The sequence below is a fragment of the Juglans microcarpa x Juglans regia genome, chromosome 5D (assembly GCF_004785595.1).
Source record: "Juglans microcarpa x Juglans regia isolate MS1-56 chromosome 5D, Jm3101_v1.0, whole genome shotgun sequence".
Classification (NCBI taxonomy): domain Eukaryota; kingdom Viridiplantae; phylum Streptophyta; class Magnoliopsida; order Fagales; family Juglandaceae; genus Juglans; species Juglans microcarpa x Juglans regia.
In genome coordinates, this window is record NC_054602.1 from 30,478,515 (window position 1) to 30,505,411 (window position 26,897).

The 26,897-nt window shown below is 37.2% G+C and overlaps 3 protein-coding genes across 4 annotated transcripts; 1 reads left to right on the plus strand and 2 right to left on the minus strand.

The window, feature by feature from the left end:
- Positions 1-980: 980 nt before the first annotated feature.
- On the minus strand, positions 981-13,663 carry LOC121266020 (arginine biosynthesis bifunctional protein ArgJ, chloroplastic). Of its 2 annotated transcripts, none has more exons than XM_041169708.1 (17): positions 13,501-13,663; positions 13,255-13,380; positions 12,912-13,034; positions 12,604-12,677; positions 11,883-11,927; positions 11,534-11,584; positions 11,372-11,440; positions 11,143-11,201; positions 10,860-10,929; positions 10,344-10,424; positions 10,173-10,259; positions 8,775-8,897; positions 8,315-8,377; positions 7,819-7,896; positions 7,597-7,742; positions 1,930-2,000; positions 981-1,260 (listed from the first exon to the last, which is right to left on the minus strand). In XM_041169708.1, exons 2-17 carry the CDS (start codon positions 13,262-13,264, stop codon positions 1,178-1,180), a joined length of 1,233 nt encoding a protein of 410 aa, XP_041025642.1. In that variant the 5' UTR covers positions 13,265-13,380; positions 13,501-13,663; the 3' UTR covers positions 981-1,177. The 2 variants fall into 2 exon arrangements, with proteins under 2 accessions (XP_041025642.1, XP_041025644.1); XM_041169710.1 differs by having other exon boundaries at positions 12,912-13,041; positions 13,501-13,655.
- Positions 13,664-20,369: 6,706 nt separating this feature from the next.
- Positions 20,370-21,377, plus strand: LOC121265897 (protein FAR1-RELATED SEQUENCE 5-like). Its single transcript, XM_041169560.1, has one exon. The coding sequence runs from the start codon at positions 20,370-20,372 to the stop codon at positions 21,375-21,377; it is 1,008 nt and encodes a 335-aa protein (XP_041025494.1).
- Positions 21,378-24,025: 2,648 nt separating this feature from the next.
- LOC121266213 (organelle RRM domain-containing protein 2, mitochondrial) lies at positions 24,026-26,551 on the minus strand. Its single transcript, XM_041169983.1, has 3 exons — positions 26,328-26,551; positions 24,653-24,721; positions 24,026-24,533 (listed from the first exon to the last, which is right to left on the minus strand). Exons 1-3 carry the CDS (start codon positions 26,452-26,454, stop codon positions 24,298-24,300), a joined length of 432 nt encoding a protein of 143 aa, XP_041025917.1. The 5' UTR covers positions 26,455-26,551; the 3' UTR covers positions 24,026-24,297.
- Between the last annotated feature and the right edge of the window lie 346 nt (positions 26,552-26,897).

The following is a 26,897-nucleotide window of genomic DNA, read 5'->3' on the forward strand; positions in this document are numbered from 1 at the left end:
TGGATTCATCATGCTCTCAAATTTTTTCTAAAAGAAATTTCTAACTTTAATCCAAACGTCTTTGTAATCTCAGAAGATTTTTCTCTTTTCCTTTAAATAATCATTTGTCTTGGTTTTCGTAAAAAAAAACACAAATCAAAACAACTTTTACCCCAAAAAAAAAAATCTCACAAAAATTTTATTTATATAACTTAACCAAATTTAACTATACACTTGGGAATTCTACTAATTAAACATGGCTAAATATTTGTGCTTTTTATCGGTACGGGATTGGGGCAAAAATAATGTTTCATTTTCCGACTTACCGTACATTTTGTTTGTCTTTTGCTTATGAATGTCTCTTTGAATGTTGAGTTGAATTTTTTTATAAATAGTAATGAATTGATATAATTAAATGAGTTTTGTAAAAGAAATTTTAGATGTATTTAGATGTTAAGATAAATTTAACTATATTTATGAAAAATTAAAAAAGTTTATAAGTTCAATATGTAAAGAAGTATTAAATTGAAAAATTTTATAGATCTCACATGTAAATAAGTGTTGACTTTAAAAAGGTTGTGGATCTAACGTGTGAAGAAATTTAAGTTGAGATAAATTTAGTAATCTGAAAGTTAGGTGTTTAAATGTTAGACTCAACTTAAAATTAGACTGAACTAAATTAATCTCAATTCAATTCAAATTCCAAACGCATAGCCTTTTAAATTGCTTGCATTTTAAACGGTTGTGAGGAGCTTATCTACCGCCTTTTAAAGAACTTTGTGCCATGGTGAGGTATTATTTGATTCCGAAGATTGTAGGAAGGAGCACCGTAGTTTTAATTTCTTCCAAGTTTTCTCCTAAACGAACAGCAATGGAATATTCACCTGCAATCGCATATGCAAAATTTGTGCATTTTGGTCACGAAACCTCAAAAGAGTCAGAGATGGGACGACCAGCCTATTCTAAAGAAACCTTTCCGAAGGATTTTGACACGGTTCTAATTTGCAATAAAAATGACTTGCACGTTCTACATATATGCTCTCAAGGCGCTTATCTATAGTGAAAAACACAAGCATGTTACCCTTGTCCACACCGGCAAGAAACGGCAATGATAAAACATCAGCCCTTCAAAACATTTTATTAGTCTAGGAGTCTCATGAAGTGGGCAGAAAATATTGAGATGACACGAAGAAACCTTCTATGTTGTGTACTCCGCATTTATTTTGACATAATCGTAACTTAAATCACATCCCCATGCTTGCCCGCTTCCTAATCCGTCACCTGTTGGGAGAAGCGACGAGGGAAATCAAAGAAGATAAAGATTGAGAGATGTACAATTCCTTCATACACAATTAGGTATCTCTACAGAAAGTGCCGATGACAATGATAGGTCATTAAGCAAATAAGCAAAGGTCGGTTGCCTCAACAAAGGTGAACCAGCTGGTTGATGGTATCTTTTAGAATTTCTTATCCGTTTACTAAAGCCAACTGGTGGGTAACCAAACAAGAGTTGTCAAGTAAGTTGTAATTCTATTTTTGTGAAGATACAGCCCAAATGAGCAAATCTGCTCATAGTTAAAGAGCTGACACATTGCTTTCCATTCTTCTCTTTCTTTTGGAAAGAGTAGTAGTTATTTTGGAGGAGAATTTAGGATCCCTAGCCCATAAGGGCTAGAGCGCATGGTTCAACAACCAAGCAAATCTGGGACCCCATCAGTATGGATTTAGAGTGATTGGACAAAGACACTAAACTAGTATTCATTTTCTCACCAACGGTTATCAGACCAAATTGCAGATAACTGTCTGGAAAATTGTGGGTTCCATGTGTCCTCAGAAGAGCGTTATTCCATAGGTAGCTAGGCATTAGTCTACTAGGTAACTTCGGAGTAACCATCAACACAAAGCAAAAAGATAAGAAATGCATGATTACTGCACACTTAAGAAGCTTACCAACTGATACATGAATTGCAACTGTCCCATGCGTCTCACCAGCCTTCTTCAGATAGTTACTTGCTGCAGCCCTGAAAACACTTCCAGTTGCTCAAGAGATTGTAGGTACATTCTGCTAAGAAACTTCCTAAATAGAGAAAATGACTTGCTGAAAAGTAAATACTGCAACACGCATGTATGTACCCTTGTAAAACCTGCACATCTCATATAGAAAGGATATTTCTTCCACAAAGAAACTTGGGAATTTTTTGCCCTTCAGACCCACCCCTGGGAGTAAATCCCCCTGCATACACATTCCCATCTGCCAGAACCACAGATAAAGTAATCCAAGACAAGTTGTAGAGCAGAACCAAATCCAGGATGTCTAAGTCTACAACTCATCCCAAACCTGTCCTTAACCACTAGTTTGCACCATGACAAGTACGATGACCAAGAAGGAACAAAAGGAACAGGCAACTAACTAGATCTCCCTTAGGAAAAGCAAATATATCGAATTTTGGATGGTGGCTACATAATTTGTGGCTAACCCAACAAGGCTGATTGTATATTTGAAGTGTCTGGCAATCAAAAAATATCATACATAATTTTTTTCAAGTAAAGATGGCACCTTAAGTAGTGATGGATACAAGATTTTGGTAACACATGGATGTGAGTAGGAAAAAAAATGAGAAGTTTAGGACTCCTTACTCCTTTTTTTTTTTTTAAGTAAACAAATAGATATAGCCTAAGTACACAAGGGGGTATACAAGAGGTAGCACCTATTTAGGAAGAAGAAATAGAAACAAGAAAATCATGAAAATTGAGGCCATTGAAATCTATAGCTTTGGCCCAAAAAAAATAGAGTTCTAACAAAAAGTAATCTAATCTCCTCCAATGAACACTCCATGTCTTCAAACGTCCGGTCATTCTGTTCCTGCCAAATTCACCAAAGAATACATATAGGAATCATCTTCCATACAGCTAAAATTTATGGAATACCTCCCAGGTTCGTCCAACATGACAGAAGTTTGACCACTATTGCAGGCATAACTTAGGCTAGCTCTACCCGTTTGAATACATCGTCCCATAACACTCTAGCGACCTCGCAATGTGGTAGAAGATGGTCCACAATCTCACCAGTTTGTTTGCACATACAGCACCAGTCCACTACTATCACCCTGCGTTTTTGTAAATTATCTATCGTCAAAATCTTTCCCAGAGATGTTGTCCAAGCAAAAAAAGCCGCCCTAGGAGGCACCTTATTTCTCCAAATCCTTCTCCATGGAAAGTGAGTATTCTACAATTGTGTACGGGCCTTTTAGAAAGAACGAATTAAAAATATACCTTTTTTGGCAAGTTCCCACCACAATGTATCAGCTCCTTGAGTACTCGGTCTCATGGCGCTCACATTTCCCAAGTATGAAGGATAAGAGTTGGAAAAAATCTGCTAAACTACTAACTTCTTAATCTTGGGCTGCCCTAGTGAAGCTCACATTCCATAGGACTAAGTCACCAGCCATCTCCATGAGGTCCGCCATTGAAGCTTCTTTCTCATGTGCAAGTTTGAACACTGTCGGGAATGAGCCCTTGAGGGCACTATCTCCACACCATTTGTCATGCTAGAATTTAGTTCTTGAACCATCTCCCATCACAATTCTAGTATGAAGCAAACACGCTCCACCGTTGTCTAAGTGCTTCCATATTCCCACACCACAAACCCCACGTACCTCCCTAGAGCACCATCCCCCCAATAGCCTCCATACTCGAAATCAATCACCAACTTCCATAAAGCTTCTTGTTTCGTATTATAACGCTTGAACCATTTCCCAAGTAAAGCCCGATTGAACAACCTCAGATTTCTAATTCCCAAACCACCCGAAGAGATTGGGGAGCATATCTTGTCACACTTGACCAAATGAAACTTGAATTCATCCGCAAGTCCACTACACAGAAAATCCCGATGTAATTTCTCAATTCGTGTCGCCACACTCGCTAGAATTGGGAAGGATAAAAAATAAGTTGGTAGATTGGATAGAGTGCTTTTGATTAGGGTAATCCTACCACCTTTCGACTAATACAATCTCTTCCAACCTGCCAATCTATGCTCAATTTTCTCAATGACTACATCCCAAATGGGTTTAGCCTTGGAGGCGGCCCCCCAAAGAAAGGCCAAGGTAATTCATAGGGAAAGAGGAGACCTTACATCCGAGAGTATTAGCCAACAGTCGGATATTACGAATGCTGCCAACTGGGACCAACTCTGACTTAGATAAATTCACTTTCAATCCTGATACAGCTTCAAAGCAAATTAGAAGTGCCCTCAGTGCCTGAATCTGGTTTTGATCTACCTCGCAAAAAATTAAGGTGTCGTATGCGAAAAACAAGTGAGAAATATTAAGAGTACCTTGGTTTATATCACCAACCGAAAATCCAGCCAAGAAACCATTGTTTGTTATAGTTGTAATCATTCTGCTCAACACCTCCATGACTATGACAAAGAGGAGTGGGGACAAAGTATCCCCTTGCCTTAGCCCTCGGGAGCTGTTAAAAAAACCAACTGGGCTACCGTTTACCAAAACTGAGAACCTCGCTATCGATATACACCACTTAATCCATAGCCTCCGATGCCCCAGTCTTCTTGGGAATAAGTGCAATAAAAGTGATGTTGAGACTTTTCTCAAACTTCCCAACCAAAAAAAAATTCATGAAATACCTTCATTAAATCCTCATTCACCACTTCCTAGCAAGATTGGAAGAAACCCATAGAAAAACCGTCTAGACTAGGTGCTTTGTCTTTGACCCTCTTCCTCACCACTTCGAGAACCTCGGTCTCCTTAATCAGACTCTCCAACCAAGAGGCATTCTGCTACTCAATGGACTCAAACGCTAGCCCATCAATCTTCGCCTCCACCCCTCTAGCTCGATAAGCAATTGTTCAAAATAACCGGTGACATGTTCGTGAATCACAGGTATCTCTGTGCAAATAGCTCCATCAATATTCATCATCTCAATGGCATTAGTTCTCCTATGGGAATTGGCCATTCTATGAAAAAACTTCATGCTTCGATCACCTTCTTTCAACCACAAAGCTCGTGATTTTTGTCGCCAAGATATCTCCTCCAATAGGGTAGCCCTCTCTAGTTTTGAAACTAGTTCTGTCCTCTGAGAGAGTTCCTCCAAAGAAAGGGTCCATCCCTCTTGTGCCCTCTCGACCTCTTGAAACTCCTCCAATAGTGACTTCTTGCAGTTGCCTATATCTCCAAAAGACTGCACATTCCAAAGCTTTCAATTTACCTACAAAAATAAAACTAGGGGTGCCTTGGATCTGATAGGAGGATCAGCATTGTCTGACCTATTCCACAAAGCCTTCAGTTGTTAGCCACATATTCTCAAACTTAAAGTATCTTCGTCCTCCTTGAATACCCCCACAGTCCAACAAGATGGGAAAATGATCGAAACATAGGTGAGGTAGTCATTTTTGACATAATTCCGAGTAATTTCTTTCCCACTTGGAAAAACTAAGAATCTGTCCAATCTAGACCATGTTTGGTTATTGAACCATGTGAATGCACCGCCCATGAGAGGGATGTCCACCAACCCAAGTAAAAAATACAGTCCAAGAAACTCAACACTGCTGGCCGCAACTTGTTATCTCCCAATCTTTCACTTGGGAATCTTATAACATTAAAGTCCCTCCTATACACCAAGGTAGGTCCCACCAGTTGTGTAACCCGGCTAACTCTTCCCATAGAATGTTTCTACTACTGTCCACAGTCGGCTCATAAATTCTAGCAAAAGCCCACCTAAAATTATCCTCCACATTTTGAAAAGAGAAGGCACTGTGTACTCCCCGATATATTCCTCCACTTTATCCACCACCCTTCTATCCCACATTACTAGTATACCATCTGATGCCCCAACCGAAGCCAGGAAAACCTAGTCAACATTTGGACAACTCCACAAACTTCTAACAGTGCTTCTTGAAATAATTTCCATCTTAGTTTCTTGCAGCACACAATGTTTGTCTTCCACTCTCGAAGCAGATTTTCTATCTGCAGGTGCTTATTAACCTCATTGAGCCCTCGGACATTACAGGATAAAATCTTGGGCTTCATAAAGAAAATGTTGACCACCTCCCTTTAGATCTTGCTCTACTTGAGCTGCCCTCATAATTGATAGGCCAAGTTTATCTCTTGAGCTCCCTCAGTATTTTTAGACCAGATTTCTTGATCTGAGCGTTTCAACTTTCAATGGCAGTTAACAAAGCCATGAATTGTTCTTCAAACCTTCACACTCAATCCACACACATCGCTAGATTTCCTGCAGCTTATAACCCAGTCATTGTTGACATGGTGGCATAGATTTCGGAGGGTATAGGCTCCCCATCCATCTCAACCCCTTCCCTAGATGCCCACTGCGATCCCAACAGCAACCCTGTCTCCTCCTCGGCAAAGGGAGACCTGCATTCCCACTGAGGAATTTCACACATAGGACCTATCATCTGAGAAAGTCCTTCACTAACATCCACGTTACCCCCCACCATAGTACACATGCATTATCGGAGGCCCTTGTCTGGAAAATCTTCGCCGAAGGGGATACCACCTAAAACTCCACCACCCCTTCATCTCTGCTTCCCATTGGCCCTTTCTGTCCAAACCCTGCCAGAAAACTGTCAGCCAACGGTGAGGGAAGTTGGTAACTCGTGACTAGTATAAATCCCGTCGCTACCGTAGGCTCCTCCATTACCGTATCCTCCAACTCAGCCATCACCGATGGTACCTCTGCTGGCCTCGCGACCACTAGGACTCCATACTCCTTACTCCCAACAAATACCATGAAAGCCCCATTTTAGCATAAAACTACAAAAAATCAGATTGGAAATTGTTCTTGTATCTATGATATATATGATACATGTACAAATGAACAGATGTCTTAGGGATGTGATCTTCAGGATTTATGGTTTCAGCCTTTCTAGAATAAGTATTACATTAACGCATACAATTGTGAAGCATTGCAAAATGAATCTCTAAATATATATATTTAGAAGATGAGAACGAGGATGCTTCTAAAAAAAAAGCAACTTCTTCAATCAAGTGATGTTATAAATAGAATAAAAAAAAGACTGTAAACAGCATCTATAGTTGTGTACTGTTAAAAGAAACAGGTTTTTTGAAGATGTGTCAATTGTGATCAAAGAAGGTACTAGTTTCGGTGGGAGATATAGATAGACTTGAGAGAAATCAGGCAGACTCCACATATAATGTACAAGTGATAATGCTAAACATTAGGTTTCTTTAGCAGCAGTTTTTCTTTTCTTTTCTTTTTTTCCCAGGCAAGATACAAGAGGGGGAAGTGTTTGCCTACCTATATTAATAACATGACAGACATAGGGATTTAATATTACCCAAGGATAATATCAAAAACTTACTGGAAAAAGATAGACTGAGGAAAGCAGAGGATCAAAGTAAAGTGAAAATCGCATATTTTTTTTTAACCAACAAACATCCTCCCCTAATCACTGTTCTTGAGCTGAATATGTATGAAGAACCACAGCTCCTTAAGAAATCTCTTTAAGCTTCTATCTCGCTCAATGAGATTATAACAACCAAGGGAGTCAAAGAGAGTAGGATATGAATTTCATACAACAACAGTATGATTTTAAATATAGAATTCAAGCCTTATTCTGACCTGTCAAATGGTTGTGGTTCCCCACCATTCATGAGCAGGATATCTCCTAGCAACACTTGAAGCTTGTTTTGATGGAAAGAAATACCAGCATAGCCTGCAGCAGCAGCAATACGTCCCCAATTTGGATCTCTACCATATATGGCAGCCTGAATAAAAGAACTGAGTAGATTAGACTTCACTAAAGTGATCTATCAAAAGCATGGTCAAGCTTTAAAATTGTACTTTAACAAGAGAAGAAGATGCCACTGAGCGTGCAATCTTTGATGCTTCAGCCTCGCTGTCTGCACCTGTCACGGTCACCTACATACATAAAGTTGAATTAGCCGGAAAATCTCAATGTATAGGCTAGTTACTATCTCTGAACTCACATCATATTGCTGAGTTAAAATTACAAGTCATAGAGATAAGCTTCAAAATTTTACTATCATTCTTTAAATCTCTAAGAGAATTAGTGGAAAGAATCATAGGATTTACAGATATGAGAGTTGTTCCCTCTCACATTGCTCCTCAGAAGAGATTTGTTCATAGATTATATGTGATCATATCAAGTGCTTGGCATAATTCAGCCACAAGAGTAGGTTCAGTAGTTTCCTGTTGGATGTCCAATTAACAGAGGCGAATGAGCAGCATCATACTTGGCTTACAAGAACAGATAGCCTTGACAAGAAAAGAGTATCCCTTTATTTCTTAAAAAAGAAAAGAAAAGAAAGATGCAGACCTCAATGAGGCATGTTGCTCCTTCTCCATCCCAAGCTACTGATTTGGCAAGGCCTTGCATTACCTGAAAAATTCAAATTGATTGAACTTTGAATAGATAGAACCCAATACCTAGTTTGAAACCATATAATTTGAGGCTTCCCAAGAAATATGGACCCCCTCTCATACCATTCGAAAACCTATTCTACAAAGTAATTTGAGCACTAGAAAGTTAGAAACAAATAAGATTTCAGTAAAGTACGACTCTAATAATAATGAACTTAGTGAAGCAAACAAACACTGGTTCGGTTAATGTTAAATTAGAAGGTGTAAATACGCATAAGGGTTTTCTTTGTGAATGGATTTTTCTTTTGGGTGGGGGAAGGTCGTGCCAGTGTGGGCAAATGGATCCTAATCAATAGAGAAGCAAACTAAACTAATTTTTATAACTGAGTTAATAGTTTAATGGAAGCCAAACTTACCACATCAAGGCATTCTTGGAGTTGCATTGCCTCATAACTGTCTATAGAAGCTATCCTGATTGATCCAGATAACCCACTAGCCAAAGCAATAACAGTATCATTGGTACTAGTATCTCCATCTACCTGTTGCACCACACATCAACAAGATAAATATTAACTTTCACAAGGTCCCACTATGCAGGATTTATCACACCACATCTAAAAGGATACTTGCTTGCTTACATCAAGAAGCATACTTGCCAAAGATGACACAATTCAAAACATGAGTACCAATTTGGATGTATTTTCGCAATGAGGAATGCTACTCTTCACATTGAGTAAGTCATGCCAGCTTTAAATGACATTTTATCTAAACCATTTAAAACAAAACCCACTTAAAATGCACCACATCGGTCAAATGTGACTGGGTGTGACTTATTCAGTTTGAAGACTTGTATCTTCTAAAAGAAATGATCCCTCTCTCGGAGGTAGAAGAACTTTCTGTAACTGAGCAATGGTGAAAAAGATTATGATGATAAAAAAATTCATCACTGGGAGATTTACATTAGTAAATAAAATAAGGAAACAAAGCTCAACAAACAAAATTGTCAAACTCTTATTTGTATTAACAAATGTACATAACTTGGAATGTCACACACAGACATACATGCATCCACTAGGCGAGCAACTCTAGACGGTAAAACACAGGAACCTAAACAGCACAACCTGAAGTGTACTGTACTGGCTTGGTTCAATTGTCTTCTGAATTATCAGATCACAAGACCAGCTCAGGGTCCCATCAAGAACTGATCATTAGCAATCGCACACCACTCAGAGGGAGATATTACCATTGCCCTATTCCATATAAAGATGACAGTCATTAACTGTTTTTGCCATCATATGACAATCTTTGGAGTAAGGGACTATGGCTTTGTCGGTTTGCCACCTCTCAAAGTGTTAGTCCCCAGTGAAAAAGCACCATGGGCTGTTTGAAATTGAGGTTAGGAAAGTTCATAATTGTAGTGTCAAGTAAATTTACAAAGAAGTTTCATATCAAATATGGTAATAATACATGCATGCATAGAAGATATTTGTGGATGTGAAGGAGCATTACAAAGGACGTGCAGGTCAGAGATTGGCAGTCTAGACATCAAGCATCATGAATTGGAGGCAAAGCTCATCACACTGATAGGCAAAATAATGAAAAATTGGGTCTGGTAGAAGAGGTGAAAAGTTAACAACTCTGAAATCACAGACATGATACAACCTGTACAGATGTGATTCTTGAAGATTCACAGCTCAACTAAACCACCATGCAACTTTTGGCAGTCAACAAATTATTTTTCAAGTAACAGTCAACAAAATATTAAAAACAATATTACTAAAAAACGGATGAGATGAGATTAATCTATTCCATACAGTTATCTGGTTGAAACTTCTGTTTACAGCAGCCTGCACCATCTTTCTCCAAACATCACTTGCAACCAGCGCATCAGTTGTTATCACCTGGAACACAGACACCATTTTCAAGGAATGGAAAAATTTGTAGGTTTCCAGAAAAAACTTGCAAGAAAAATATGAAAGACATACACCTAGCATGGTAGCCATATTTGGATGGATCATCCCAGAACCTTTCGCCATTCCCCCAACTCTAACCGTTCTCCCTCCAACCTGAGAATTTACCAACTTTTATAAAGGCCTATCGCCTTGCTTATCAAAATAAATAATAAGTAAAGGCCTATCTCCTTGATAGGAATTTTTTGCAAGAGAATAATAAATTTGAAGAATTCTAACTGCCTGGTTTCAAGATCAAACAACCTTTTCTACAAAATAAATGAACATTTTCAACTTTTTAACACTCTTAACTTGGTGTTTAAAAGTATAACTGTGGTAAAATACAATCAGTGTTATGATAGACCATTTAACTTTAACTATAAATATTGTTCATAGCAAAACTTTGCAAAAGTCACTGATTTCACGTCTCCGCCCAAGAGAGTAGAACAATTACTAATACAATATGTGCATACTGATTACTATTGGCTTAATTTTGTGAAAGTACTAGCAATATGAATGCAAGTTGACGTGAGAAAACAAGTACTTGCACACCTGAGACTCAATTGCTACACTCTTGCTAACAAGGTCGGTAGTAGTGATTGCCACGGCTGCAGAATCTGCCCTGCGCACCCACTGATAAGAGTCAAGAGTGTTTAAAGAAAGAGGAAATAGCAGCAAAATGTCCCCTCAAGGCGATCATGAAGCATATGCATACTTCAATAACAGAAGGTGAATATAATTATACATAATGAATATGACATTGAAGAATGGAACAGGTGCCTTCATAAACATGAATTAATGTCAATTACACAAATGGCCAAAACATGAGCATTACCCCTCAGTTGATGATGACAATGAATCAACTAGTTTTGGAAGTGAACTCAAAAGTGCCTCCTGCGTATGTAACAAAAATAAAGATTATATGTGGAAACGTTGCGAGGAAAACGTACATTAATTATCGGAAAACAAAATAGGCAGCAGAACTTTTCAGCTGATCTATATTCGGGAAGGCATGGTGCACATATATATGATTTGGTATAACATACCTAAGATCACCTAGTTACCTTATTTATTCTTCGACCAATTACACCTGTGGACTCAATAAACACCTCCTCTGGACTTATTTGAAGTAACTGTAATTCAATAAATCTTAGTCTGATGAGAATGAACAAATTGAACTTGTACAACCACATTGATTAGTGTTTCATACTCCGAACGTAGCATACCTCGGCAAGCGTGCTGGCACATTCTATAACATCCTGATATCCTGCATCACCCTGGACATCATCGGAAGGTAATTTAGCCACATACCACTTGTTACACCTCACAGCAAAAGCACTTTACAATTTAAGTTTTCACCTTTTTTGGAAAAAAAAAAAAAAAACACTCTCACAGTGCCAGCATCATGTGGAAGACTTAAAGAAATCCCATGTCTTTGGGCCCAGCATCAGCAAGGTGGGGAAAAAAAAAAAAAAGCAAAAGCACATTCTTTGATGCCCTTCTACATCAAGATGAAACTATGCAGTGTCTGGACAAAAAGGACAAGCAGAACATCTCACTACTCAGATGTCTTACCGTTGCGGCATTTGCTTGTCCAGCATTTATTAACACTGCACGCCCCTGAGGAGTTGCATGATTGAGTTATTAGCAGATTGTTAAGAAACTGAAAACGCATAAATATCTGAACTGACTGAAAAAACAAACACCCTATGGTAATAGATGCATGGCCATATCATGGCAAAGTATGTAATAATACAGCAAATGTTCAAGGTAGCCTTTGGAGGAGGAAATAGCGAAGTATGTTTACATAATCTGTTGGTCAAGATACATAATGCATGAATAATAATTCATTTAATGACATGACACCTAACAATTGACCTGACAAACACACATCATCATCATATTCATCATTTCCATAACAACGGTTGTACTTCAATATCATGCAATTGTGACCTTGTTCTCATGCCCAGCCTATGTTTATTATGTAATATAAAATCCAGTGAAAATAAGCAGAACATAGGTGCCGGCTTCTGTTGTTAAAGAGGTGACCGGCAATTGATGGATTCCTCCAAGTTATCTTCAACACAAGCACTTCAAAGTAAAGTACCTTAAATATATATATATATATATATATATATATATATATATATAATCTACCACATAGGGCAACTGATCAGAAAAATCAATAATTAATGAATGATCACTGATAAACTAATTTCTAAAATTCATGCTCAGCCCTCTCTTTGTTCGCACATAGTATGCACAAAATGGAGCTTAAGATGATACTCTGTCATACCGTTTTCGAATTGTTTAATGCCTTTTTACAGAACAGGACTGGTGCAGCTGCAACCGTATTCGTAGTAAACACGCCTGTAAATAAATCATGAGATAGTATCTCTAGTCAAATCCTTCAGGTGATTAACTTTTCAAAGAGTCAAAACGTCTCAAGCCACGCAGTTACAAAAAAGCAAAACGAAAAAAGAAAAACAGAGAATGACTAAAGAGAAAAATTAAATCACATACGGTACAACTGGGAAACATGATTACAACAAAGCGTACAAATGACTGCACCTAAATTCCCCGGAAAAATGAAACCAAGCTAACCTGCAGATATGGCATCCACATCACAAGTGACAAGTGCAAGATCAGGTTTATCTTGTTTCACGCGCAAACCAGCACAAATTCCGGCAGCTTTGAATCCCTCAGCGGCAGTAACCCCCCAGGGACCTACGTACTCATAGTCCTTAAATCAATTAGCAGAGTTGATTGGGTAATTCACATCGAAGCATATATCACATTGAAGCATACATCTAATTAAGTAGAAGTAAAATAATAAGTAGGATGCGCGCGACGTCGATGTATATCGTTTACATATATTTGTTACATTAAAAACATAACTTTCTTCGATAAAAAATGCAAGATTTGTATTCAAAAAGTAGTTGATCACCTCCTTCCATGGTCCCTCGGGGAGAAAAATCGGAGCCTTTGGAATGTAATTCGACGCATCACTCATAGTCAAGGAAACAGCACGTACTTTGACTACCCGCCCAGACGAACCAGAAGAGCTCCAAACCTGCACAAACAATGAAGAAAACGAATAGTCTCGTGAAACGGTTGCACGTGAAGCACTGCGAATACTTTTCATCGACTTTTTTTCTTGGCAGATAAATACAATGTGAAGAGTGAAACCAACCTTTGGGCCATTAAGAGCTGGAAGTTCCATGGAGACGAATCGAGTAGCATATGGATACATCTCTAAAGACAGAGTAAAGCGAGCTGGTTGTCTCTGGAGTTTGGATTTGCAAATGGAGGATTTAGGGTTTAAATCAACTGTTTAGGCGTTGATGACAATGAAGAGAAAATAATCAATGGTGTAAGAGGCAGCATAAATAATGATTCTCAATATGAATGAATTATTACAATAACGCGAGTAGTGACGATGGAATTGATTTCCAGCAGTGATTCTCTTAGTGCGTGATATTGATATGCCTAGTAATCTCCAAGAGATTAAACAAGTGTTAAAAAAATAAAAAAATAAAATAAAATAAAATAAAATAAAATAAAATTCTACATGCAGTCGTGGTATATGTAAATACCGTATAATCATTTTAAAAAAGAATAGAATTCATTATTAAAAATTAATTCTTTTCATATAAATCTCGTATTTTTATTTTTTTTAAAATAATTATATAGCACTTACACACTTACAATAACAATTATCATTTCTAGTTAAAAAAAAATACAGAAGATTGCCTTTTTTGGAAAAAAAAAAAAATGTTATTCTGAAATTTCTTTTCTAGTGTGTATTTTGAAGTGATATTGACCCTCTTTAGTTTTACTTTAAGAATTTATACTATTTATTTATTTAAGAAAAAATCTAAATGCAGCCACAATTTTTGCAGTCCTAGCGCATGAGCCGACATGGCCAACCAGTTTTAAATTAAAATATGGCCATTTCACGTTTTGGGGAGAGGAGCACTGGAGTGTTATGGCAGAAAGGAGGCCTGAAAAATGACTTAAAATGTGGGCGGGAACCACGCAAATAACAACAAAACGGTGCGCTTCAAGCCTCGTGAGCTCCTGTTGTTCCCCTTCCCATTCCTCATCGCCACTGTAAGAGCATTGACATTGACTTCATCAAAAATCTAGCTAAATATAAAGTTTGACGAATCATATCAAAATAGGGCTGAATTGGATTAGTCAAATAAATAAATGTGAAACTTTGAGTTACAGTAAATCTATAGGTTTCTTCAAATTTAAAGGTCTACTATTTATTCATCAAATCTATTTTTTATTCACTTTTAATCTCCAAATGTCTTTTTTATTCACATTTAATCTCCAACCGTCTTGTAATAATAATGTAAGAATTAAATTAAATTATTAATCAACATATGATTAGTGTAATTCTAAAATATGAAAAAAATAAAAATATTTTTATTAAAAAAATAATATTATATTATTATTTTCATGAATGCAATGGCTAATTCAATATAGAGTTATGACTAGAGAAATTTTAAATTTATAAAAATTACGTACTTTTTATCAAATTTTGGAGATAACTTTGATGAAACTAATGCCAATACTCTTAGAGATGCCTAATTAGGGTTGGGAAAAAGGGCAAGTCCAGAAGAAAAATTCGTATTTATGTAAAGGGAAAAAGGGCTATATATGTGTAGTCTTATTTAATTTGAGTAAGGGTACTATTATCTTTAGCTAATTCGTATTATTGTTCTTCGTTATGTTAATAATGGTTGGGCTTGCTAGTTAGGTAGGCCGAGTCTTCTGCAGCGGTTAGAAGGAGTGGGTGATGTTAGGCCTTAGTGGGTCGTGTGCAATAAATGTTTCTTTACATCCTTTGAGTCTGTATTTATATTTTTTTTCATTTGCAGTACTGAATATCATCATAACTCATAAGTTTATCCATTTCAAGTGTATCGGAGATTGTGATTCCTCGAATTGCCATATATAGTTTTACATTACAGAATTACATTTCTCATAACAATGGTATTAGAGTCATGTTCTTGCGACATAATTGATAGGACTCGCCTTGCTCAGCTTGTCGAGGTTGTGTTTGCATTAAATGGAGAGTTAGTTCATATAAGGGAAGGAGTAGGAGAGACAAGCAGATATTGAAAGCGGTACTGCAGCCACTTAACAATTTGGCAGCAAGTTACGATCAGTTGGCGATTGCAACTAGAAATAAGAACACAGGAGAAAGTACGTCAGGTAATGCTTTAAAGCTAAATGGAAATCCTTTGTTTTAGGGCCATGGGAGAATTCAGGTGAGACCTCTCAAGTAGGATTTTCCTAAATTTGACAGATCTGAACCTACTAAATGGATTTTGAAAGCCCAACATTTTTTCTCTTATTGTAATACTTCAGATGATCAAAAGCTATATATTGCTTTTTTTTCATATGGAGGGAAAAGATTTTTCATGGTACTATTGGCTCATGGATTCCAACCCAATTTATTCTTGGGAGGAGTTTGTAGTGGTCTTAAAAATTAGATTTTGGCCATCGGCCTACGAAAACCAAGTTGGAGCCTTTACCAAGCTCCGACAAACCAGAACAATAGAAGAGTATCAATCTCAGTTTGAGATTTTATCTAATATAATTAATGGACTTATGGAGGAATTCCATGTAAGTACCTTCCTAAGTGGGCTCAAGGAAAACCTTAGAATTACTATCATTATGTTTAAACCAACAGCCCTCTCAACAGCTTTTGTACTGGCGAGATTGCAAAAGGAGGAGGTGTGGAGGAGAAATTCAGGGTACCACTCTAGGGGTTAAGCTACCAACCAACCTATCCAAACCCAAACCCAAACCCCAAAACTACTTGCACCAAGTCTCATTCTAAGATTACCCGCTCCCCCAACAAAACCATAACCCATAAACACCAATCTCAAATATAGAACCCCTAACCCAAACAGAAAACCAACCCTACCCATTAGGATAATCACCCTCACACAAATGCAAGAAAGGAGAGAGAAATGCCTATGTTATTACAGTGATGAGAAATTCCACCCAAGCCATAGATGCAATCGACCTAAGATTTTCCTATTAGAGGGAATGGGAGAAGATGAGGAAGGAAAAAGTGATGTTGAAGGGACTCTAGCATTAATACAACCCAATGATACTAAGGAAGGAGAAGGAGAAGTTGGAGAATTGTTAGGTATCTCACTACATGATATGGCAGGTTCTTTAGCTCCAATGACCATGAGATTGAAGGGAATCATTAATCAATAGAATGTATTAGTGCTTATTGACTTTGGGAATACTTATAGTTTCACTCACCCCTGTATAGCAAGGAAAACAAAGCTGATAGTGGAGGAGAGCCGTCTGTCAATCAAAGTGGCTAATGGTGCTAGCCTCTCTTGCCTTGGTTTATGTAGGGTTGTCACAATCCAGTTACAAAACCTACACACTACAACCAATCTTTATTTACACACCTTAGGGGGTTGTGAAGTAGTCTTGGGGTTGATTGGTTAAGGAAACTCGGTTCTGTTGTGTTGAACTTTACTTATTTAACCATGAAATTCACTTGTGAGGGTGCTGCAGTTACTTTATAGGGAATACAACTACCAGTTAAGGTTTTAGAAGAAGAGGAACACATTTAGCCATTAAAAAAGAGTGTTTCCAAGAGAATATGGTTACAATCCATAGAGGAAGTTCCTATGGGTCCCAAGACAACTGCTCCACTTGTTGTACAACAGTTTATTGAGGAGTATGGAAATGGTTTTACTAAGGCTAGTGGTTTGGCACCACCTCAGAGTTTTGACCACAGGATACAGCTACAAGAGGGTTCTAAACCCCTTTGTGTTAGGCCCTATAAGTACCTTTATTATAAAAAAGAAGAGAACGAGCGTCTAGTGGTAGAGATGTTAACAAGTTGCATTATCCAAAATAGCCAAAGTCCCTACTCCTCCCCAATGTTACTTGTAAGGAAGGCAGATGAGAGCTAGCGTATGTATGTTGATTATCATGCTCTTAACAAAAACACGATGAAAGATAAGTATCTAATTCCCAACGTCGATGAACTACTAGATGAGCTCTATAGGATAGTTATTTTTTCTAAGCTGGATCTAAGGTCGAGATATCACCAAATCAGGATGAATCTTGAGGATATTCCCAAGTTGGCTTTTAGGATCCACGAGGATCAGTATAAGTTTTTGGTGATTCTATTTGGCCTCACCATTGCTCCATCAACCTTTCAAGGATTAATGAATGAAGTTTTCAAGCCCTCTATTTAAGGAAATTTGTGCTGGTGTTTTTTTTTTTATAATATTTGATTTACAGTAAGACTTTGCAGGAACATATACATCACTTATGTACTGTATTGGAGATCTTACAATTTCATCAATTCTATGCATAGGCTTCGAAATATATCTTTGGTAGCAGGAAAGTTGAATATTTGGGGCATTTAATTTCTCAAGAATGAGTGAGAGTAGATCCACAGAAATAACAGCAATGCAAAATTGGCCAATTCCAAAAAATCTTAAAGCTTTGAGAGGTTTTCTAAGACTTACAAGTTATTACATGAAATTTGAGTAGGGGTATGGGATGATAGCAGCCTCACTCACGGCCTTACTAAAAAAGAATTCCTTCCTATGGACAGAAAAAGCCCAAAATGCCTTTAATCAACTTAAGGAAGTTATGGTCAGTCCCCCAATGCTAAGGTTACCAGCTTTTACCAAGCCTTTTTATGATGGAGTGTGATGCATCTAGAGAAGATTTAGGGGCAGTTTTGATGCAAGATGGGCAACCTATAGCATTCCTTAGTCAGGCCTTGAAGGAGACAAACCTAACCCTATCCACTTATGAGAAAGAGCTACTAGCCTTAGTTATGACAGTGAGGAAATGGCAACATTACTTATTGGGACAATTTTTCAAGGTTCGCACTAATCAACAAGCCTCAAAATACTTACTGGAACAAAGGGTAAGGACTCCAGCCCAACAAAAGTGGGTTTCTAAATTACTGGGTTATGACTTTACAATTGAATACAAGAGTAGCAGATGCATTATCCCAATTACCCTCCCTTGAACATACAACCCTTCCACCACAGCAAATAACCAACCAACACAATCCAATCCATACCTCTACCGACTCCAGTAGTGAAACCAAACACCCAACCATAACAGTACAATTAGTTAGTATGATGCAAGCAATATGGATGGAGGAGTTGAAGAAGTCTTACCCCCAAGATTCCCTGTTGTAGGAGCTAATTAGCCACTACCATCAGGGGATCTTGGACCCATCTTAGTACCAAATCCACAATAAGCTACTTTTTTATAAAAGGTAGACTCAATCTGTGGACGTTGGTGCAATACTAGCAGCAAATCCTTCAACTAGGGGTAACAAATCGTGTTAATGAGTCGTATCAAGCCGTGTATATTATACGATATAGGTCAACTCGAACACGATCCGTTAAGCTTAAAGGGTCAAATTTTCAAACTCTAGCATGACCTATTAAAATAATGGGTTGATATAACACGACTCGTTTTAACCCGTTATAAATTAATTAAAAATATATCGACACGACATTACCTGTTTCGACCCATGTCAACATGTTTCAACCCGTTTCGTAAATGGATTAAATTGACCTAAATAATCTATTTGAACTGATTAATATAATTTTATATAAAAGTTAAAATCACAATGTCTCCCAAAAATATAAAACTAAGGGTTGTTCTATATACAGTCCTCTTAAGAGGATTGTATTGCAGTCCTAGTAAGGAAATCACCATTTTATCCTCATTTTAAAGTCTGAATTGACAAAAATACCCTTCATCCTCTACAACCTAAATCTGAAGCAAATTTTCCCCAAATTCAAATCAGCCAGCCCTCTGCGCCGTGCATGCCCCTCGACCACCCTCAACCCACCATTGATGGAACGACCTTCTCCACCATCGACTGCCGATGACCTCTTTGGTAGAGAACCTTGATATGCACTTGTTTATTTACACACACTGATTTAATGTTTTAGCTAGTCCTGCTGCACAAAGATATGTAATGTGTTGGCTGAGTCTGGGGAAAGCACCAGACTCAGCACCAGACAAAAAAACCGAGGGTCTTTTTGTTTTACAGAAAAGCAAAACAAAGACCGAGGGTTTGTGCATGTAAAAAAGGCTAAACGATGGGATGGTTTTACTAACTGGCTGGGCAACGAGAAAATATTGGAGAAAAATGGTCATAGAAAAGGCAATTGCCTTTACAACCCTCGATCGGGTACGAAATGATTTAGCCATAATTAAAGCTCTGCCCTCCTATTTAGCATGTTGTGCATCAGCTAGCTAGAGGTCCAGGGAAAGAGAGAGAGAGCAGCAGCAGCAGCAACAGACACAGTTTATTTACACACACTGATTAGTTTTAGCTAGTCCTGCTGCACAAAGATGTGTAACGTGTTGGCTGAGTCTAAGGAAAGCACCATTTCTAACTCTTTCCCTCAATTATTTCAGTTTGCAAACACCATTTCTAACTCTTTCCCTCAATTATTTTAGTTTCCCTCAATTAATGTGTTTATCAGTCCCAACAGATCTGTATCAAGCAAAAAAAAAGCAGAAGGGGCATTTTTTTTCATATGGGATTAGTGTATACATGATTCCATAATAGGCAAAAACAGCATATAAACAAGAATCAGTCAAAGATTTAACTAGATTATTTCTAGAAACAGTATACATGATTTTACCTATTTCATTTGCTTTAAATATATGAAGATTGTTCTTGATGGAGAAAGGGGAAGAATGCACATCTACTAGGTGACCACTATTTTTTTCAGAAAGCAGTAATTATATAGATACTCCAAATGTGAGAGATGATGAGGTAGTGATTGATAATCATGTTGTATTGCTGGGGAATGATGATGATGATGATGTGGTTTTAGAGCCAATGCCGGGAAATGATGATGATGGGGTGCCGGGAAATGATGATGATGGGGTTTCAGAACCAACACCAGGAAATGATGATGATGGAGTTTCAGAGCCAACGCCGGGAATTTTTTTAAAACCGAGAAATAACTCATTTACTACTACAAGCAATATGGGAGACATGCTAGATTCGGCATAATGTCCCAAAGAAGTAAAAGGGAAGATGATGGGAATGTTAGATATGTAACACTTGGGTGCGCTCATGGCTGTAAGGCAAGAAAACGTAATACCAACATTTCTAAACCACGCCTGACAACGAAGATTGATTGTAAGGCGAGAATTAATGCAGTTTTGGTTGATGGTGTCTTACGTATAACTATTGTCTGCAATGCACATAACCATGGGTTAAGTCAACAAAAGGCAAGATTTTTTAGATGTAATCGCGCAATTGATGATTCTGTGAAGAGGCAGTTAGATATTAACGACAAGCCAGGCATAGGTATGGCCAAAAGTTTTAACGCATTGGTTGTCGAGGCTGGTAGTTTTAAGAAACTTCCATTTATTGAAAAAGATGCAAGGAATTATATAGACAAGGCTCGACACCTTAGACTTAGCAAAGGAGGTGCTGATGTACTTTGTGGTTATTTTGAGATGGTGCAGTATAAGAATGATGGGTTTTACTCATTGATGGATTTGGATGATGAGGGTCGATTAAAGAATGTCTTTTGGGCTGATGCACACAGCAAAGCAGCATATGATTATTTTGGGGATGTTGTGACATTTGATACAACATACCTAACAAATAGATATGGCATGTCATTTGCTCCATTTGTTGATGTTAACCACCATGGACAGTCAATACTTTTGGGAGCAAGTTTGATATCAAGTGAAAATACTGAAACATTTGTTTGGTTATTTGACACTTGGTTGAAATGTATGGATGAGAGGGCGCCAAAAGCTATCATCATTGATCAAGACAGGGCCATGAAAAATGCTATTGCAATAGTATTTCCAAATACCCGACATAGATACTGTTTGTGGCACATAATGAGAAAACTACCAGAGAAGTTGGGCTCACATGCTGAATTTAAGTGTGGGTTAAAAAGTGCATTGCAGAGATGTGTTTATGATTCTCAAACTTCTGACGAGTTTGAGAAGTCTTGGGAGGTGTTTATTGACACTTACAATTTGAAGGAAAATGCATGACTTCAAAATCTTTATAGTGAGCGAATGTATTGGGTTCCCGTATACCTGAAAAATACATTTTGGGCTGGGATGAGCATAACTCAGAGGAGTGAGAGCATGAATGCTTTTTTTGATGGATATGTACATTCAGGGACTACGTTGAAAGAATTCGTTGATCGATTCAACAATGTACTGAGAAAGAAAGTAGAGAATGAGATGGTAGCGAATTTTCACTCATTCAATTGCACAGTCCATTGTATATCTCATTTACCTGTGGAGAAAAAATTTCAAGCTGTGTACACGAATTCTAAATTTAAGGAAGTGCAGTCAGAAGTAATGAGGATTATCTACTCTTATTGTGTTGTCATAAAAACAGAAGAGGCAATTACCACGTATCAAGTTAATGACCAAAGGGTAGTTGAAGACGACATTAAGAAGTCAACTTTGTAGGCGTACTTCAAAGAAGATGAGTGTGAGGCCAAGTGCATGTGTGGACTATTTGAGATGAGAGGGATTATATGTAGGCACATTCTTTCAATTTTTGCTGAAAGGGATGTCCAAGTGTTGCCAGAAAAGTACATTATGGAGAGGTAGAGGAAGGATATTAAATGTAGATATGGTCTCATTCGAAGTAGTTACGATGACTTGAGTGGTAAACCAGCTGCTAGTCGGTACTCTGATTTGATAAAATTATGTTACCAAGTAGCTACAAATGCATGTGAAAATAAAGATAATTCTCTAGACCTGGGCAAGCCCATAGAAGACGCAGCATGGGAAGATCTCGTTGCAATCAAGAGTCAATTTCCAGATCTTGTGGACAACATCTTCTCGAGGGAGAGTATGATAGGAGCACCGAATTAAGGTTGGGAAAAAAGGTGAAATCCAGAAGAAAAATTCGCATTTATGTAAAGGGGAAAAGGGCTACAGATGGGTTGTCTTATTTTAATTTGAGTAAGGGTACTATTGTCTTTAGCTAATTCGTTTTATTATTTTTAGTTATTTTATTAATGGTTGGGCTAGTTAGGCAGATTGAGTCGTCTACTGCAGTTGGAGAGAGTGGGTCATGTTAGGCCGTAGTGGGTTATGTCCAGTAACTGTTTCTTTACATGCTTTGTAACTATATTTATATTTTTTCGTTTGCAGTAAGAAGATCATCATAAGTTTATCCATTTCAAATGTATCGGAGGTTGTGGCTCCTTGAATTGCCATATAGTTTTACATTATAGAACTACATTTCTCATGACAGCCACCTGCTCCTGTCAAGATATCGTTGTACCTCCATACGCCTTCATGGCCTATATTTTGCAAATGATGACTGTTGTAAGGAAATTTATGGATTCTCAAAAAATTTCTATTGGAGCATTTTTTGAATTCTTGTATTTAGATGCATTTTGTGAATTGTATTTAAATTTATGGCTTCTACATTTTGTGAACTTTAAGTTTGTATGGACGGCTCTTCAAGATCTTTATATCCGAGAAGATTGTGGATTTCTAATTTCTTAGATTTTCATGTAACAGTTCTAAAAACTGTAAAGATACCCGTTATTATCTAAAGTGACACGATTTTTTTTTTTTTTTTTTTTTGTTGTAAAATTTCTGGGTGATTATGTTCTCATATATATTCAAAAGGCCATAATTAGCCTTTGCATTTTGTGAACTTCAAATTTGCATGGATTGCTCTTGAAGCTTTTTATAACAGAGAAGATTGTGGATTTCTTAGATTTTCATGTAACGGTTTTAAAAATTCTAAAAATACTCGTTATTATCTAAAGTAGCAAGTTAGCCTCGTTTATTTTCACAGATGAGATGAGTTAAGATAAAAATTAAAAATTGAATAAAATATTGTTAGAATATATTTTTTTTAATATTATTTTTATTTTGAAATTTGAAAAAGTTAAATTGTTTATTTTATTTTGTATGAAAATTTGAAAAAATTGTAATGATTAGATGAGATTAAATGAGATAGGTAGTAAAAATAATCGAGACATTTTGTGATTCCCAAATTTGTATGTACACTGCTCTTCAAGCTCTTTACATCGAAGAAGATTATGGGTTTTTAATTTCTTAGATTTTCATGCAACGGTTCAACCTTTCAGCCTTTAATTTATGTTATACATGGAGTAATTTCAGCTTTTAATTTTCTTGGACCCCTCCATTTTTTCGTTTAAGAAAATCTGTGGGAATTGAACTCGTTGTTCGGTTGAAATGTCCCATTTCATATGACATTACTAGGAGAAAAAAAGACCAATGAGGGTTTCATTTCAAAATGTGGCAAGAAAATCTTCATCACCTACCCAGAGCCATCTTCATTTGAGAAAAATCATTTTGTAAAAGAAAAAGTATTTTTTATTTATTCATTTAAAAAGAATTGTCAAATAAAACGTTAAGTATCATTTTTCATAGATATTACTATATTGAATGAAATAAAAGAGAATTTCATTTAGAAAATGTGGCAGGAAAATCTTCATCACCTACCTCGAGGAGAAAGAGGCAAGAAATCTTGTAATGTTAAAGCCAATATCTTTTATAAGCTTATAACTATACAGTATGAAGTTTTTATGCCTTAAAAGAGAGAGAAATGTCTATTGTTGATGCAAGATTCAGAAAGCCAAGGATGCACACGACCCTTTTTACAAATCTTTACACAACCATATTGTAAATGAGGAATATTTTGATAAAATACCTTATAAAAATAACATTAATGCAACCGTGACACTGGCCATAAGAAGGACAGTGACAACAAGGTCCTCACCACAATAACAAAATCTTAGCAAAAATATATAAATAATAATGAACTAACATTAGAAAAAGTCAAATGGTTTCTATTTTTTCCCATTAGTTCCCAATAGTGTTCCATTCTCACCAATGCTCTAAAATGAATTGTGTCGTATAGCCTTGAACAATTCTTCCATCCCAATGGGATCGACCAAGATGAATAAATTTATCCACACCAACCAACCGTCTTGTTTGTTCTGAAACCCATATCAGAAGACTCTTGCAGTGGTTGAGGTGGAGGTCTAGGCTCCCTTGGTTTGGCAGGGTCAACAAATATGACCCATCCATCCAAAAACTTAGCATTCATTCCTTCTCTAGCCTTCTCAGCTTCTTCAATTGATGCATATGTAACAAACCCAAACCCCTTTGATCTTCCAGTGGCTCTATCAGCTATGACTTTTGCTGCAATATCATTAAGCCAGTAAGTCAAGATGAAAGTAGTCCAAGGACAGGCTTAAGGAATAAATATAACGTAATATACTTGTCAAAAAAAAAAAAAATAACGACATCTGTTCCTTTACCATCAAGAAGCTGGCCAAAAGGAGAAAATGCCTCTTTAAGTTTTTCATCCGTTGTAAGTCTGGAAAGGCCTATTCATCAAATAAAAATACCAGAGATAGTCATGCTGTATGAATTTTACGGATCAAAAAAAAAAAAGAGAGAGAGAGAGAGAGAGAGAGAGAGAGACAGTCATGCTTCGCATTAGAATTTGTTCTGTAAAATGAAAATTCTCATACAACCAGTAGGTAGACACCTACTATCTCCAATGTGTTTTATGTAGCAATGAAAAGAACATGTCAGACATCCAAACTTTCATAAGAACTGCGACAACTATTCCATACCCATCATTGCCATTATAGAATCAATGTTGGTTTTCATAGGCAAGAAATTGGGCAAGTTACACAGCTAGCTTGATAACAACCAAAAATGAGTTCAGTACAGAAAGAAATATTGACTGCCACACCAATTTAAACTAGCTGCTGCCTCATAGTGCTTATTCCAGGGTTAGCACAACAGCAATTGTCAAATTTCGAGCAGATACGTGAGGTAGACAGGAATACCACCCCTGGTAGTGTGAACCACTCTGGTGTGTTCAACCAGTCTCAACTCTCCTCTAAACCCCTAAAACCTCCGGTAAAAATATAATGATGTCCTTAAGAGTAAAAAAGAAACAAAAAGGGGAAAACCAAAGGGAAACAAAGCCCTAGTGGCAATGTTGCACAACCAAAGATACCTAAACGCCTGTAAACATAATCAGTTGGATAACTACGAAGCTTTCCACTTGTTTTACCAACCTTACAAATAGGAATAAATACAGTTTCTACCCTCAAACTACCAAAGGTTTTGCACTTTGCATCCCAAACTACCAAAACTGATGCATTGCAGTCTCAAACTTTGCATCCTCCAAGTGCAAAACCATATACTCACTTTACATTAAATATCCATTTCCTCCCGAGTATGATAGTTTACAAACCCCTCTTCTTCTGGCTAGTCGAGTAACCTATCAAATCAGTTATGGGGTTTAAATTCCTGCTTTAAGTAGATCAGACTGTTAGTTTGGAGGGTTACAACTCTAAGGGTGCGTCACTCATCAGTCCCTTCAACCCTTTGAGCGACTAGCCCTTCTAATTCTTTATGAGGTTTATCTAAAGACTAAAAGATTCGCAATACAATTAGGACGACGTTTCTAGCAAAAAATCTCAGTACCCTTTGGGTAACTTAGAGCGCATGAGCAGCACTCCTAGAAGGGGAAACACTTCCATTGCAGCTCTTAGACCATAATAATGATCTAAAAGATACTAATTTCAATATTCAATGCCTTAATATACTAGATATCTCTAAGAATGACAGAACCAAGACAAAAAATAAGAACATAAAACGTATAAGCACCGTTTATAGAAGAAAACCAACACAAGACCACCAGTCTATTAGACTACCACAAGCGCCATAATAAACGCAAAAGGAGACAAAAGAAAAACAGAAGTATATGAATATATTTCTTAAATAAGAGGATATTCTAAAGTTGTTATATGGTTCTTGTTAATTTGGTTTTCATTAAAAAAAACACACAAAGAAGATTCTTCAGTTCCAGTAAAACCAAACAAGGGGAAAGCAACCTTGAAGCCATATCATTTTCCATGGAAGGTTTTAGAAACCAGATGGATAACACAAAATGAGAAGCTGATGGAGACGTACCGCTGATGAAGAGCTTAGGGGAGGTGAGAGTTGTATTGAGACGAATCGAGGTGTACTGCGAATGAAGAATAGAGGACGCAGTGGAAGATCCGCTAAGAAGGCGTCGAATGCTAGAGACGAATGCCATCAGATATGGTGGAAACTGGACCTCAGGGGATTAGGGGTTTAGCCGATCGACAAAACCCTATCATGTAAAGAATACCCCTCAACGGGGCTTTTCAGACAATGTGATATTGACGAAACGGAAGAAGGTTCTAGTAACGAATGATATGGTAAATGCGCGACTATGGAGTACTATGTCCCAAACTCTATCCTAACCGTCCATTCTTACAACCTGATGTTAACCGAATCTCCCTCTTTTCCCGATCTTTTATATAACTACATTTTAAAAGAAAATTTTTATAAATTAATTTATAGAAATAATAACACTTTACATAAATATTCTCATTTTATAACATAATTATATAAAATATTATTAAAAAAATTATACCATATCATACTCTTTTTTTTTTTTTTCGATTGTTCAGATCAAAGGGTTGATATCGATGTTTAGAGCTAGTTTGGCCTCAT